Source organism: Bos javanicus, chromosome 20, assembly GCF_032452875.1.
Source record: "Bos javanicus breed banteng chromosome 20, ARS-OSU_banteng_1.0, whole genome shotgun sequence".
NCBI lineage: Eukaryota > Metazoa > Chordata > Mammalia > Artiodactyla > Bovidae > Bos > Bos javanicus.
In genome coordinates this window covers 17,807,029-17,823,079 of record NC_083887.1, presented here as the reverse complement: position 1 = coordinate 17,823,079, position 16,051 = coordinate 17,807,029, and the positions used below count along the sequence as shown (strand labels likewise).

Below are 16,051 nucleotides of genomic sequence, written 5' to 3'. Positions count from 1 at the left end.
AGAGAAATTAGTATGAACAATATGAAATGTTTGTTAAGCTAATGTACTGGATTTACTGTGTGTGGCCATATGCTTTTTTCTTCAAAATTCCAAAGCCTGAAAACTAGCCACATAGTTGGTTTTTCAGGTGTTTTGTTTTTGCTTTAAACTATGAAATTTTCCTTGACTGTAATATTTTATGTTTTAGGCAACTAAAATAGCTTTTTATAAACATAATGATTTTGATTGATTAAAGAAGTTGACTATATATCTTTTGACTGGTCTTATATGTCATTGAATTATTATATTTTTATCTGTGTTTAATATATATGTTTTATGATGAAATATAGTAATCAGTCATTGACTCATCAACATGATGCCAGTTATTTATCATCATTCCATTTTCCTTTAATGGCCATTATAAACTTGTTGTCGAATTATCCTTGTTTTATCATTTCATGCTCGTTATTCTGTGGGCTTTAAGTCCTCTGTTTCTAAGAATGGATAATAAAGTCTCTTGAACTTAGATAAGTATGTTGCCACCAAATAGGTGAGTACTTGCATAGGCATTGCAGGTGCCTTTAAGCATCTTAGAAGTAAAGTGAATATACCTTTTAAATTTTTTAATTTTTTTTCCCCCCATGCTGCACAGCATGAGGGATCTTAGTTCCCTGACCAGGGATTAAACGTGCACCCCCTACTTTGAAAGTGTGGAATCTTAACCACTGGACCACCAGGGAAGACCCCTAAAACATTAAGTATTCTTTTCTGAAAAGCCCTTGAAAGTTCATTATAAGCAGAAGGAAAAAAATACTCTAGGTTTCATCATTTATTTGAATGTGAGTGTATATATTTTGCTTGCTTTTGACTTGTTTAGAATCTGAAGTTTTCAAGTGTGGAGGGATCTACAAGGATGCCCTTAACCTAAATAAGTGAATAGATAACAGATGCTGAACTGTGAAATATTCTGCATAATTTTGTGAGTATTTGGGGGGAGCTTTTATTGCCTTTTTTTTTCAGGTCATCAGGGGATCTATGCCTACCTACCTCCTCTTAAAAAAAAAAAAAAAAGAAGGTAAGGGAGTACTGATTAGTCCTTTAGCCTCCTTTTGCAGATATGAAAATGACGCCCAAGGCTGAAGGTCAAACAGTTAATTAGTAGCAGAGCTAGGATTAAAACACAAGTCTCTCTCCCAGGTCAGTTCTCATCCTATTATATTGACAATCCTTGGCCACATTATTCTGCAACACACGCTAAGCCACTGTATATGTAATTGCTACTTAATTAGCATTTTTTCATATTTGAAGTCATTTGGGTTTATATTTCTAGTTTAAAATAAACAGTAGCCTCAAAATTCGTATAGGAGTTGTCTATTCAAAATATTTTTTTAAACCCTTAAGTTTGGTAACATCAGATCATCATTGTTCATAAACAGCTTTAATAATTACTTGATATTGAAAGGAAAATTTTGGTTAGAGTCGTAGACCAATACCTGCATTTTTCTGATTCTTTCTGTAATGTTAACATCACTACATCTAATAGAAATGCTCTCCTAAGCTAAAATAGAATAAGCCTGTTCATTTATATTGCTTTGCTTTCTGAAGAAATGAAACAAATTGCCACTTAAGGTAGTGTATGTAATTGTGTGTGTGTGTATAAAATATACTTACCTATTATTAGTGGTACTTTTGTGAGATTTTGAAAATATCACACTTAACGTTGTTACCTACAATAAAAATTTAATTAATACTACTTAAACGTGTGTGTGTGTGTACGCGCGTGCGCGCGCTCAGTTGTGTCCAACTCTTTGCAACTCCATGAACTGTAGCCCATCAGGCTCCTCTGTCCATGCAGTTTTCCAGGCAGAAATACTGGCGTGGGTAGCCATTTTCTTCTCCAGGGGATCTCCACTCAGGGATTTAACCCATGTCTCTTGGGTCTCCTGCATTAGCAGGTGGATTTTTTTTTACTACTAGCACCACCTGGGAAGCTCTCTTAAACATATGCTTCCTGGGTCAGGTATGTAGATCATTTGTTTTCAGACTTTTCTATCTTGTAGCTTCAAATTCATGCTAGAGCAGTTTGGTAGAGTATTCAGATTTTATTCAACCTCTCTACTACATAAAATTTTTACTTTTTCATTCATTCATTCATTTATTCACTCAGTAAATATTGAGCATGTGTCACATGCCAGGCACTGTCTTAGGTACTTATAAGTATTACCAGAATCTTAGCAGTCCTTCTTTCATAGGACATCAAGTACTGTTTCTCTGTTTGTACTATGAAATAAACTCTAATGCAAGATTTGCATGTTAGACACTCTCAAGTCCTCTGTTAAAGAGATATGTGAGCTTTGCCATTCATATTTTCAGTATTTGAAGATAAAATATTGTAAGTACTTTACCTGACTATTGTGGGTAAAGAATGTATGGCACTCTGGATTATCAAATATATATTTTGCAATAAATGATTGGTTATTTAATGTTAGATGGGGGATAGTGATGATGAGACATCTCCAGCTTTTAAGTCATACATGTCCAGGTGGGCTTAAACTCCTGGAGAGAAGTTCCAACAAGCTTAATCAATTTATCCATTCTGCTTAATGATTTCTAAACTCTCAGTTGAGCTTTTCATTCTGTTTACCAACCCTACTGCTTATCTTGAACAGTATGTTTTCTTTTTCATTTCCTATAGGTATTCTAGACTGTTTACTACTCTTATTCTTCAAAGTTTTAGTAAATAAAGTTCCACAGAAGTCTATTTACTATATGAGTTCTTAGAGCTGTTACCATTCTGATACGTATCTGGAACTTCCAGATGGGTGACCCTGGATGCAACTTAATCCAGACTTATATAATGCATAGAACACAATTTGGGAAATAAAGGTTTGTACTGGTTCTCTTTCTGGAACCCACCTCTGATATGACTTCCTAGCTGTTAGTTGCCCAGTAATCCAGTGACTCCTCAGAACTGAAATCCTTGTGTTATTCATGGATGCTTCCCACAGAGACTTGTATATTACCTGTTACCAAGTTAAAAGATTATGAAAGTGGTTGTTTATAATGTTTAATATCTCATAATATTTAATGGATATTAAAGGAAAGAATGCTAATATTTAGGTGGTGAAGGCAGGCCCGATAATATGATCCAGTCTTTTCATTTCATTTTTAATGAGCTTTCTTTTATGTTTTATATTTTTTGGTAATTTATACAAAACTTCACCTATATTTATGCAGTCTGAGACTATAAAGATAGGTTTAGATTCAGATATTAAAAAAACAACAGAAAATATGTAAGCATCTCAGTTATAGACAGATGGCTGAAGATTATGTAGATAAAAATTAAATATTTACTTTTATATTGAATTTCAGAACTTTAAAAAAATTCTCCCCACATGCCAGTGACATGTCTGTGACTGCACCTATAGCAGTGTCTATCGTTTTTCTCTCCCCTTCCCTGAGCCATAGCTTCCAAGTCCTTTGAGGTGACCACTGCTTCAATTCTATAGCAGTCAAGGCAGGTCAGAGGTCTTGTGTGAGTGACCTTGGTAACTACCATCCTTCCTCTTGTCTTGGGTAGCTCTCCATTACTGCTGCCTACCTATACACAATTTTTAAAAATCATCTAATGTAATCTATTTCCTTTATTTAATACATGAGGAAAGAAGAGGGGACAAGAAGTAGATGTTGATAAGTAACTTGCGCATGAAGCTAACACTGGATAATGGCTGAAAGTAGAACCAGGAGCCCAGCCTCTTTCTCCTCGTCTTATTTGAGTGCATAATCCATCTTCTCTCAAGTGTGGCTGACCTGAAAGGGAGCCAAGCATCCACCGGTTAAGGAGAGCCTGGGAGTGTCCTGTTATGAAAGTAGGCTGGGCCAGCCAGTAGGCAGAGCTGCTCTGATGGCATTAATGACCCTCAGTGTTTGAACTTGGTATGTGGTCATTGCCAGGCTCCCAGAATGTGTGCTGGACATCATTTATGTAGCAGATTCTTTACTCAAGAGGACTTTGAGAACTTTTCCAATTTTAGCTAAAACACTTTTTTTTTCTTATAAGTAATTTGTGTTTGTTGTAGAAATCTTAGAAAAACACTATCTCTACGTCAACAAAAACAAGTTAAATAAAAAAATCATCTGTAATCACACTGCTCTGAGGCATGAGTGGAAATGTCTTAAGATTAATGTTTCACCCACATTTTGAACCAAAGTCTCTCTGCTTCTCTTTTATCACTGTATATTTAAGAAAAAAATGTATCTCTATGAGTACATCTACCTTGCCATTCTCTTTTTTCCTTATTAAAGACATGTTTGTTTGTTTATATTTTTTGGTAATACTTTTTTATTGAAGTGTAGTTGATTTACAATATTTGTTAGTTTCAGGTATACAACATAGTGATTTAGGAATATATATATACACACATATATATATATCTCTGTTCTTTTTCAGATTCTTTCCCTTATAGGTTGTTACAAACTATGTAATTCCCTGTGTTATATAGTAGGTCCTTGTTGGCTGTGGGTGTGTGTGAGTGCACACAGGCCTAGTCACTCAGTTCTGACTCTTTGCAACCCCAACGGTTGTAGCCCTCTAGGGACAGCCCTCTGTTCATGGAATTCTCCAGGTAAGAATACTGGATTGGGTAGCCATTCCCTTTTCCAGAGGATCTTCCCAACCCAGGTCTCCTGCATTGCAAGCAGATTCTTTGCCATCTGAGCCACCAGGGAAGCCCCTATTTTATATATAGCTGTGTGGATATGTTTTACTGTTATTAAAGACATAAACATGGAACAGAGGACTTTTTTCAGCTGAATCTCTCTGGACAGGAAGATAACAATACTTACCGCCCGGGTAGGGCTAGTAGTGTTCCTTGGGATTCTTTATGGAGAGCAGGAGCTCTGACTTCACTTTGCTTGTCAGGCCATAAATTACCAAGACCAAAAGCTGTGCTGTGGTCCCTTTTTCTTCCACAACAAGAACTGCAAGTTGCTTATTATTGCATCCAGTTTTTAGTCTCCAACTAAATGAAAAGATGGACTTGAGCTGTAAAAATAATTTACTTACCTTGACATGGAAGGTAAATATTAGGGATAAAAAAAATGCTTTAGTAGAGAGCTCGTTGAAGTGAGGAGAGAAACATTACTGTTACTTAGGGTAACTGGAAGTTATTTGAGACAAAATTAAGTCTTTTCAGTCCCCTGCTTTTTTCTTCCGTTTGGCGTCAAATCACATTTTAAGACTGTGTTATATAAAATAGCAAGAAATTTTAGAAGTCATAGCAGTTCTATTAATTTGGAAGTATGAATGTATGAGTAGAATCACTGCAGCAACAGCAAACCCTTGTCCATTATTGTAATAGAAATGCTAGCATGCTCTTGAGAGCTTGACATTTCCAACAGCAGGTGCATGCATGAGCATGTGACATTTCTATTACAATAATGATAATAGGCATTCCGTAGAAAAAATCCTTGTGGTAGTTTACACACATTGTCAGCAGTCCTGCAGGATAGGTGAATCCCTTTTTAAAGGTGAGAAAGGGCTTCCCTGGTGGCTCAGGGGTAAAGAATTCACCTGCAGTGCAGGAGACATGGGTTTGATCCCTGGGTCAAGAAGATTCCCTTGGAGGAGGAAATGACAACCTACTTCATTATTCTTGCCTGGGAAATACCATGGACAGAGAGGAGCTTGGTGGGCTACAGTCCATGGGGTTGTGGAGTCAGACATGACTAAGCAACTAAGCAGTAACATAGACGAGAAAATCAAGACTGTTACTTGCCTAAGGTTATTTAATAGAACATCTTATTTTAGAAAGGTCTAACCCTAAAATTCTGCCTGTGTTACCCTGCATATTCTATTGCCTCTGGCTTTCTCACACTGGGTACATTTTGCCTTAGGCAAAAAATGTGTTACTTAAATAGCCAAAAATTTTTTTCCCATTAATTGGATTGTTTTGAATACACAAAGACCCTTCAATTATGAGGAATCCCATGGGACATTGTAAAACAATCTCTTTGTAAAAGTATATACTCTCTGATTGACCATTTTAAAATTATTATATTTTTATTTAGATTTTTAATGAAGGTTTTACTTCAAACAGGATGATGTAACTGTAAATGTTAACAATTATGATACTGATAACATTAAAAAAATTTTTTTTCATTTATTATTTATTCATTTATTTATTTTGGTAATGCTCAGGCCAGTTTAATAAATCACATTTGGAATTGGAAACATTTAGGTTACATGATAGGCTAGAGATTGTATACATTTTTAAATCACAAATTATATATTACTTACTATTCTGTTTACTGTGTTTACTTAAATATATTTTTACTAAGAAAGTCTTGTTTAGGCTGAATTGTAATCATCTTAGGTCAGCGATCCCTGGATGAGCAGCTTCAGCACCACCTAGGATGATGGGTGGGGCCCAGCATCTGTGTTATAACAAGTCTTGTAGGTGACTCTGACGCACATGCCAGTTTGAGACCCACCAGACAATATGTTGCATCTACCAAGAGTGTAAGAGAGTTTGTGCTTTCTTTCACCTAAGAGATGCTTCTTGAGTGTTTTGTCCAGGACAGTCCTCTGTGACAAGGGTGCTGCAGAACTCTGCTGCCTCAGATGACGTCACTCTGCTTCCGGCTTAATTCAGTATGAGAGAGAGGTGAACTCTTAGAAACAGGCTTTCATTAAAAGTCGAAGGGTCAAGCCAGAGTTCTAGGTTGTGGGTAGAGGAATTGACTACAGAGGCCTGCATTCTCCCTTCTGGGGCCTGAGCACACTTTTCTCCTTACTCTTGGCTCTGTTAAACAGTTCATTTCCAGAGTTTGTACTTCACCTCAGCTCCTAAACCAAGTAGCCAAGCATTTCTGAAGGTTGTTTTGCTGTAAAATACAACAGGAAACAGGTAAAACGATCTTCTGTCCCTTTCCCCCTTTAGGGGGAAGTAAGACAAAATTGTGTAAAAGTGCTTGGAGTAGGTGTTTGGACACCAAAGGACTCTACAAACTTAATGTGCACTTTAGAGGTGGGGGACCCAGGTAAGAGGCCACGGGAGGAGGAGGAAGAGGGCAGGGGGCACTGAGTTGTAGGGGCAGCATTGGTGGCTGTACTGATGGGGCCTGAATGATCTGGCCTTGAAGAAAGCTGCAAGTCTGGAGCTGCTTTGCTTGTATTAGAGAAGATAGGCATTAGAGAAAGTAGAATTTAAAACTTGGGGCAGATGATTTAAATTCCTAAGAACTTTGTGGCTTTATAGTTGTACGTATATCTCACATTCTACCTAATTCATTTATCAGCCCCCTCCCCTGGTTGCCCACCCAGAATGTGGGGCTGGGCAGTGGTTGGTTCCCTCAAGTATGCATGTTAAAATACAGAATTATCACTTGATGGTAATGTGGGGCCTTTGTGTACTTCAAGTTTGGGGGTGACACGGAGTGCTCATGACAGATGGCTAAATTAGTGGATAAGTGTCTTTTTTTCAGGAAAAATATTAAATAACTGTGTAATGCCATTCATATCTAATACAGTTATTCTGATCATATGGATCCTTGTATGAAGTGTTGCAAGACTCTACGTTAACGAGAAAACAAAACCAATATTGAGCAGAATGCCTCTGGGAACTCTTGATTGGGCCCATCTAGTGCATGCTCCGTAAATTTTTATGTTGTTTATATGGTGTGCTGTGGTTTACAGTCTGGTCTTTGCATTAATTTGCCATTGTCTTTCTCAAATATTAATGAAGTGTAGGAGCGATTCTCCTCCAAATAGGCATTTTTAAGATGGACTTCAAAATAAAGCTTTTCCTTTAAAAAATATTTTTTTTTTCTGAAAGACGGAAATCACTTCATTAGCAATTGCCAGCAAAATCTCCTAATGTCTTTCCATAAGCTGTTTAAGCTTTAATATTAGAAATTAAGGCTAGAGGATTTAATTAGCCAGCTCACAGGATGCAGTCTCTTTAATTTAGGATTTCCCTTTGAGAAAATTATGTAGTTAAGAAAGGATATCATATTTTAGACAAGTTGGTTTTGGGCCCTTAATGTGTCTATATTGTGATCTGGAAATAATGCTTCATGTGAATTGAAACTTTTTGTTTCTAAAATTGATAACTGCAGCATGGCATGTTGGATTGTGTGCAGTAGTTCTCGGAGTTAGGAAAGTAAAAATTGGGTTTTGTGGGGGCAATGATTAACTCATATATTTTACTAGGGACACATAATCAGGTATTATTTACTATACATTTAGCCAATGCACTGGGTTTTAGTTAACCAATGAATACTTTGTTATGGGAGTGTTAAATGTTAACACTTGCATTTTTAGATTTAGCTTTAAAAACTTAGAAGAAACCTCGTACAACCCTTGCCATCCTTTCAGCCATAACATTAACTTGCTTTGGTTTCTGCCTTTAATTTCCCCAGGGGTTCTTTTTATTTAGGAAAAGGGTGAAAGATGTATTTGTGTAAGTACTACACCAGTGCTTCTGTTAAATTCTTTTTCAACAAAGAATTTGTTACTTGAGCACCTCATGCACAGAGTGCATATTTTTCTGAAAAGAATGTGCCCTGAAAGCAGCAGTTTTTAGTATATATTTATTTCATGTCTACCAGTTTATTTTAGCTTAGATATTTTCTAATGCTTTCAGTCTGTAACCATTTTTCAGTTAACCAAGAGCATACACATATATGCACAAAATGGCCAACCTTTAGAAATTATTTTTGTATTTTAAACCAGTTGTCTCTCCAGTCTGTGATATCAGGGGCCTCTCCTTGTCCCTTTTAAAATGCAACTAAAATATTGACTTAGATACAGAAAATCAGCTTTCAGGGAAGGATATTTTTAGAGTATCAATGAAGAATTTAGTATTTACTTTCTAGAAATGTTAATGCTCATTAACGTGAAATTAATGCAGGCAGTTCGTGTGTTCATATGTGAGAAATTTGCCCCTTAAGGATTTTTATGTTGTCATATAAACCATTGACCTACAGAAAGGTCAAGTGCAAAAATGAAGTTTTGGCGTAGTGGACTCCCCTGAAGGCCTCTCGGGTACTTGTGGGTATCCCTGGACTGTGTTTTAAGAATCACTGCATTGTAATATTTTTGAAGTATCTATCTATGGTTACTTGAAAGAAGTCTCTCCCCTAAAATTCTCTAGTTCTCTGTGTATGAAAGTAAGACTCTTTCATGCTTATTTTCCAAGTTACTTCAAGAGTGAGACTCCACCTTCCCCAAAGATTCCAGTAGCTGTGGAGGGAAAAAAGTGTTATGGATGAAGGGAATGTATCCAGCACCCCTCCCCTTTTTTTCTCCAGCTGGGAAGAGAAGGAAAGGGAAGTAAAATTTAATGAGCACTTTTACTGTGTGCCAGGTGCTTTACATATGTTATTTCATTTTAATCCCCCAAACAACCCTAGGAGGTATTTCTAGCCACATTTTGTTCAAAATAGAGCAAGTCTCAGAAAGGTTAAACAGCATGCTCAGATCACACAGCTTTTAAGTGGACAGAACCTGATCCAAATCAGAGTTTTACCAAGGCCTGTACATCACTGTGGGCTTCCCAGGTAGAGCTAGTGGTAAAGAACCCACCTGCCAATGCAGGAGACATAAGACGTGTAGGTTCGATCCCTGGGTTGGGAAGATTCCCTTAAGGAGGCCGTCGCAACCCACTCCAATATTCTTGCCTGGAGACTCCCACGGACAGAAGAGCTTGGTGGGCTACAGTCCTTGGGGTCACAAAGAGTCAGATACGACTGAAGCAACTTAGCGCACACACACACAGCACTGCGCTTTGGTTTAGTTCCTGCAGATTGAGGATGTGAATACTAAAGTTAGATTGGGCTCTGTGGTGGCATGATGACCAGACAGTTTGGCTGCCTGTGAGGTTTGCTGTTAATGGGATTAGCTGTCTTTGACAGATTATATTTTATAAAGTCAAATATATTTATTAAAAAAGATTTGCATAATTTCTTCAGTTATAGTTATTTGAAAATAAAAGTTAATTATCCATGGTTTACTATAGAGCACAGGATTACCCCCTTTTGTATCCTCAGTTCTGGCATATAGAACAGCTGACTATCCCAGTAGGAGATTTTCACATCTACAGTCTTGAGGCAGCTTGTTATCTGGGATTGTCAGAATTCCAGAAAGGCAAAATCCGTTCTCAAGAACATTGCTTTGTTTCAAGTTACCCAGTACCTAATGGATAAGACCACTGTGGGGTGGGGTGGAGAGGGTGGGGGAGAATGTCTTATAGGGACATCTCTAAGAATCTCTGAGGGAGGAATATTCTCCTTGCTTCTCCTGTGGGAGCTCTGGTATGATTTAGCACTTGGAGAAAGTGTGTTGGTAGAATTCCCAAGTTTTCTCGAGCCCTGAAGTAAGGCTTGATGGAACCTCCTACATATTGGTTCAGTATTATACCTGCTGTCCCCTGTGTAATTTTCATGTATCCATCCCAGCCTCAAAGTGAGGAGGGGAAACCCCAAATAGGCCTCTGAGCATTAAATAATTGCCACAAAGCAAGTCAAATTAGAGGTGCAGCTGACCTGAGGGGAATGAATTTTCTTTGAAAGAGAATAGCTGTAGGAGAGAGGAGTCATTGTGATAGCTGATAGTAGAGGAAAAAATGAGAGCTCACTTAAAAGTCCTGCCACCTGCAGTTGTCTGTCCAGGCGGTGCTGTCCCTTTCACGTGGTAACACCCCAAATGGTCAGCTGACTGGGGTGGCAAGGTAAAACCTGTACCATGTAGAAACACTTAAAAAAAAATGGTTAGAATTTTGAAAAGGAGTTTGGATACTTGAAAGATAATCTAGAATTACTTAGAAAGTGAACATTCATGAAGCAGCTCAATCCTGATGATACTACATTAATGAAGTGTACTTTATAAGACATGAATGTGTTTATTTGTGTCCTCACACATCTCTTGAATTGTTTTGGAGGTCGCAATATTTTATAGTTTGCTTTTTAAAATATTTTATGAGAGTAGTAAATATTTGACATAATGAAATTGGATAATACGTGGGGTTTTTCTCCTAGCATAATTGTACAATATCAGGGTTCGCTGTACCTCTGACTTATACAGCTACATGAGTAAAGAAAAGTTGGTTTTGCAAAACTATTTGAGAGCTTCATCAGTTTTGCTAAGGGCCTCTTCTTTGATAGTTAAATTAATCTGTTCTGAAGCACCTGTCAAACTATAGCCTTTCAGACTGTTTAAATACTAACTAGTATAACTCGTTTGGATCCTCAGTTGTCTTGGCTTTGCCTGTGGTAGGAGAAATTCTTCAGGATCACTTTTGCAGAGGGACTAAAGCGCTGACTTGGTGGATAAGGAGAAATAAAGGAGTGTTAAACTGAGAGAGCGGAGAAGGCAATGGCACCCTTCTCCAGTACTCTTGCCTGGAAAATCCCAAGGACGGAGGAGCCTGTTGGGCTGCAGTCCATGGGTTCGCTAAGAGTCGGACACGACTGAGTGACTTCACTTTCACTTTTCACTTTCCTGCATTGGAGAAGGAACTGGCAACCCACTCCATTGTTCTTGCCTGGAGAATCCTTGGGACAGGGGAGCTTGGTGGGCTGCTGTCTATGGGGTTGCACAGAGTCGGACATGACTGAAGCAACTTAGCAGCAGCAGTAGCAAACTGAGAGAGTTTGACTTTATAAATGGTTAGTTTATGAAAACTATCTTTCTGTAGTGACAACTAGTTTCTTTTGTACACATATATATGTGATAGGTGGAAAACAGAGATCCTTTGCACTAGATATACAGAATATACTTGGAAACTCTCTAGACTCTCTTATAATCTGTTGTTTTTGGGTTCTTTTCTATTTTGTCTTAATCTATGCCTGTGCCATGCATGATCTTCTAATTATTGTAAATTCTTAGTGCACTGATACATAAAAAAGCAAGACTGCTCTTATTATTATTTCTGAAATTTTCCTCGGTGTTTACTTTTTTGTGTGATTATTTTTTCTCATGGGAAAATACATTAAAATTTTTTAAAAATATGATCACATATGCTATGTAGCTTTACTTTGTGGTTTTCAAAAAAAACTTAAATCTTTTTTTGCCTGTGCAGGGCCTTTGTTTTGCACGGGCTTTCTCTGGTTGCGGCAAGCAGGGGTTACTCTTCCATTATGGTGCCCAGGCTTCTCGTTGTGATGGCTTCTCGTTGCGGAGCACAGACTAGGCATGTGGGCTCAGTAGTTACGGCTCCCAGGCTCTAGAGCATGGGCTCAGTAGTTGGGGCTCTCGGGCTTTCTTCGAGGTATGTGGAATCTTCCCAGATCAGGGATCAAACCTGTGTCTCCCGCATTGGCAGGCGGATTCTTTACCACTGAGCCACCAGGGAAGCCCCCACAAAAACTTCTTGACCAAAAGAGTTATAACAGGAAACTGGAATATCCGTTTGGAAACAGGGATGAGCTTTGTGGGAAGAAAACCAAGGATTACCATATTACAGTTATCAGATTTCCTTATTACAAAGCAATGATAGTGATTTGATTTTTGGAAATACACCTTTTAAATTGATAATTTGGATAAAAAAATTACAGCACTTTTCTCTCTCCACTTTGTTGCTGAATATGAATTATCAAGATGAAGTTATACGACTCTGAAAGATTTCTTATAAGTTGAATAATGTTTTTCCCAACTCCCTGGCCTAAAGGAAGCCCTCCCTTGAAGGTGATAATAAGTAGGGTTCAGATGCCCCACATGTGCACTTTAGGCATCATCAGACTGTCATTGCCCTGTCACATCTCTGCAGCTCCAAATGCAGCCCCCCCTCCCAGAGTTCCCACTGGGAGAGAATGAAGAAATAGTGGCCTGCTAGATAAGTTTAATTCAAGTAGCATAGATAGTGGAAGGCTGAGAGAAGCTTCATTACATTTGTAACATTCAGGTTTCTGTCAAGTACTTAATCCTGAGGTAAATGTGTGGCCTGTGTTTCTAAAGGGATTCCCCTTAAAGTTTATCGTGACTTTCAGAGAGGGTAGATGGAACTGAATGGTGTGCCAAAAGGAATTCAGGATAGCTCCCCATATTTAGGGGAAAGGAGTGAGGGCAATTTATGCCCTAACCAAACAGGACAGGACTGACTGACTGCAGCCAGTGGCAGCGGGAGACAGTTTCCAGTTGGCTGTGAGCTGCAGATAAAGCTATCCATGAGGAATTGCTGCTCGTGTGGCTTGAGTGTCTCATTGCTGGATCCTTCGAATCAGTGCTCTGAAGCCGTTGGTCATGAGGTTGTAGAGAATTCCTTTGTGGTTCTAAGTTGAAGCTATACAGCGTGGGTCCCTTGCCGCTTTGTGATTTTGTGCACCCGTATGTGCAAATGAGCATGTTTGTACCAGCTTTACTCTGTGTGATGAGCTTTCCTGATAGCTCAGTTGGTAAAGGATTTGCCTGCAATGCAGGAGACATGGGTTTGATCCCTAGGTTGGGAAGATCTCCTGGAGAAGGGAAAGGCTATCCACTCTGGTATTCTTGGCTGGAGAATTCCATGGACTCTATAGTCCATGGGGTCACAAAGAGTTGGACACAACTGAGCGACTTTCACCTTCACTTGCTCTGTGATAGGAAAGAAAACCATCATTGTGAGCTACTTCAGCGATGGTGTTGGTTTCAGGTTTTGGTGGGCTTTGCCGTTCCCCAGAGACACTGCTATATTGGGGCTGCCTGGAATAAAGGTGGAAGGAAGGGGAGGAGTTTGTTGAGAAGAAAGCTGAAATGACCTACTCTATTTTTAAAAATTGTTTAAAAAACGGTGGGATGGTGAGGGAGAAAACTACTTGATTTTGGTCAAGTAGGAAAGTGAAAGTGTTAGTCACTCAGTCGTGGCTGACTCTTTACAACCCCATAGACTGTAGCCCTCCAGGCTCCTCTGTCCATGGGATTTCCCAGGCAAAACTATTGGAGTGGGTAGCCATCCCCTTCTCCAGAGGCTCTTCGTAACTAAGGGATTGAACCGGGATCTCCTGCATTGCACGCAGATTCTTTACCGTCTGAGCCACTATACCACAGATTTAAAATAGTGTAATGATGGCTTATTGAAGCTGTGATCTAGGTATAGTTTTGATGGTGGTATATGTGTATACATATATATAGGTGTGATGGTGGTATACTGCAGTAAGTGTTTTCATATGGCTGGGTAAAATACTTGAGCATGTCTGTTAAATAGCTTTTTTTTTTTTTTTTTAACTTGTAAGGTGCTGGGGGAGGGAGGTTTGAGTGACCTGAATGTCTTTACTTGAAAATAAAAGCTGTCATATGTTTTTCTTACTGCTGTCAAGTACTACACATTTCAAAGAATTAAAATATTTTGTAGCATCTGAATGCAGAAGCTGAACTCTCTCCTCCCTTTCTTTCACATAGGTTTCCACTTGAGTGGCACAGTGACAGAACCTGCAATACAATCGGAGCCAGAAACTGTTTGCAACGTGGCCATCAGCTTTGATCGTTGCAAGATTACCTCAGTGACCTGCAGCTGTGGAAACAAGGACATATTTTATTGTGCGCATGTTGTGGCACTGTCTTTATACCGCATCCGCAAGCCAGATCAGGTCAAATTGCATCTTCCCATTTCAGAGACTCTCTTTCAAATGAATAGAGACCAACTACAAAAGTTTGTACAGTATTTGATCACAGTGCACCACACAGAAGTTTTGCCAACTGCTCAAAAATTAGCAGATGAAATTCTTTCCCAGAATTCAGAAATCAACCAAGTACATGGTGAGTATAGACAGCCATTCTATAGCTTGCTTCTTGGGATTATTGTTCATTTATAAGTTTAATTCTTCTATATAAAAGTAAGTTAAATATGAATTAGATCATCAGCATTGCCCTTAGGTAGCTGAAGGTTTAAATTCAATTTTGCATCTTAAAACATTTCTTCTGAAGTGTTCATTCTGGAGATACCAAGCCTTTTATGCTCAGAAAGAGCTCTCATTTGTTAAAGCTTGGCTCTTAAACATTTATGTTTTATATTAATATAGTTTTATCAAATATTAGATATTGGCTATGGTAAACACAAATTCACCCTTGTCAGCTGTTGTCAGTAAACTGACTTGCATGTATTCAGAATTTTTTTCATTTTTTTAAAAGTGTATTTTCCAAGGCATTAAGTTTCTAATATGATACTGCATGTTAAGAAATAATTTATTTTTAGAAAAATACTAAAATTTGTTTAGACAGAGTTTAGGATATGACTATTATTGTGTATAAGAAATCTCAAAAAGTTTCTTTTAAGTATTTTATACACTGAACTTATCTGACTTATTTGTTAGCATGTGTATCAGCTGTCTACATATAGTTGAGATATGAGACCAGTTCACTCAATCCTTGACATAGAAAGTGTAAATGTTTAAGGAAAGCAATTTGAGCTCACTTCCTAAAATCTTTTAAAATTGTGAGACGTAACACAGAAAAGTGCATAAAATATATATGTGCATATTAACAAAGTGAACCAACACCCAGGCCACGAAATAGACCACATTTGGCACTTGAGAGGGTTCCACGTGTGCCCCCTTACTTTGAGTCACCAGCTGCTTTCTGTTCCTCATGGTAACCATTGCCTGATGTTTTTACGGTAATCACTTCCTTGGTGCTTTGTGTTTTAATGTTAACATCACTAAACACTGGTTTAGTCTTACCTGATTTTAAACTTTAGGTATCTGACTTTTTTTTTTTTTTTGAATTTTATTTATTTATTAATTTTTGGCTGTGCTGGGTCTTCATTGCTGCATGCAGGCTTCTCATTGCAGTGTCTTCTCTTGTGGAACACAGCCTCTAGGGCTCAGTAGTTGTGGCGCACGGGCTTAGTTGCTCCGCAACATGTGGGATCTTCCCAGATCAGAGGATCGAACCCATATTCCCTGCATTGGCAGGCAGATTCTTTACCATTGAGCCACGAGGGAAGCCCCTATCTGACTTCTTTCATTCAAAATCATGAATGATTTGGATAATCATAAACATCATCTCATGCTTATGAGATTTATTTACATTGTTTCATGTACCTTTTAGTTCATTCATTTTCATTGCTCTTAAGCAGCACTAGAAATACCAATAAAAGTG

The 16,051-nt window shown here is 38.3% G+C and overlaps 1 protein-coding gene across 1 annotated transcript in view; it reads left to right on the top strand.

Annotated features, from left to right (window-relative positions):
- The window catches only part of ZSWIM6 (zinc finger SWIM-type containing 6), a 211,835-nt gene that overhangs the window by 114,186 nt on the left and 81,598 nt on the right, over positions 1 to 16,051 (top strand). The window contains exon 2 of the mRNA XM_061393455.1: positions 14,354 to 14,710. Coding sequence (XP_061249439.1) covers positions 14,354 to 14,710 — 357 coding nt within the window. The remainder of the gene's footprint in view (positions 1 to 14,353; positions 14,711 to 16,051) is intronic.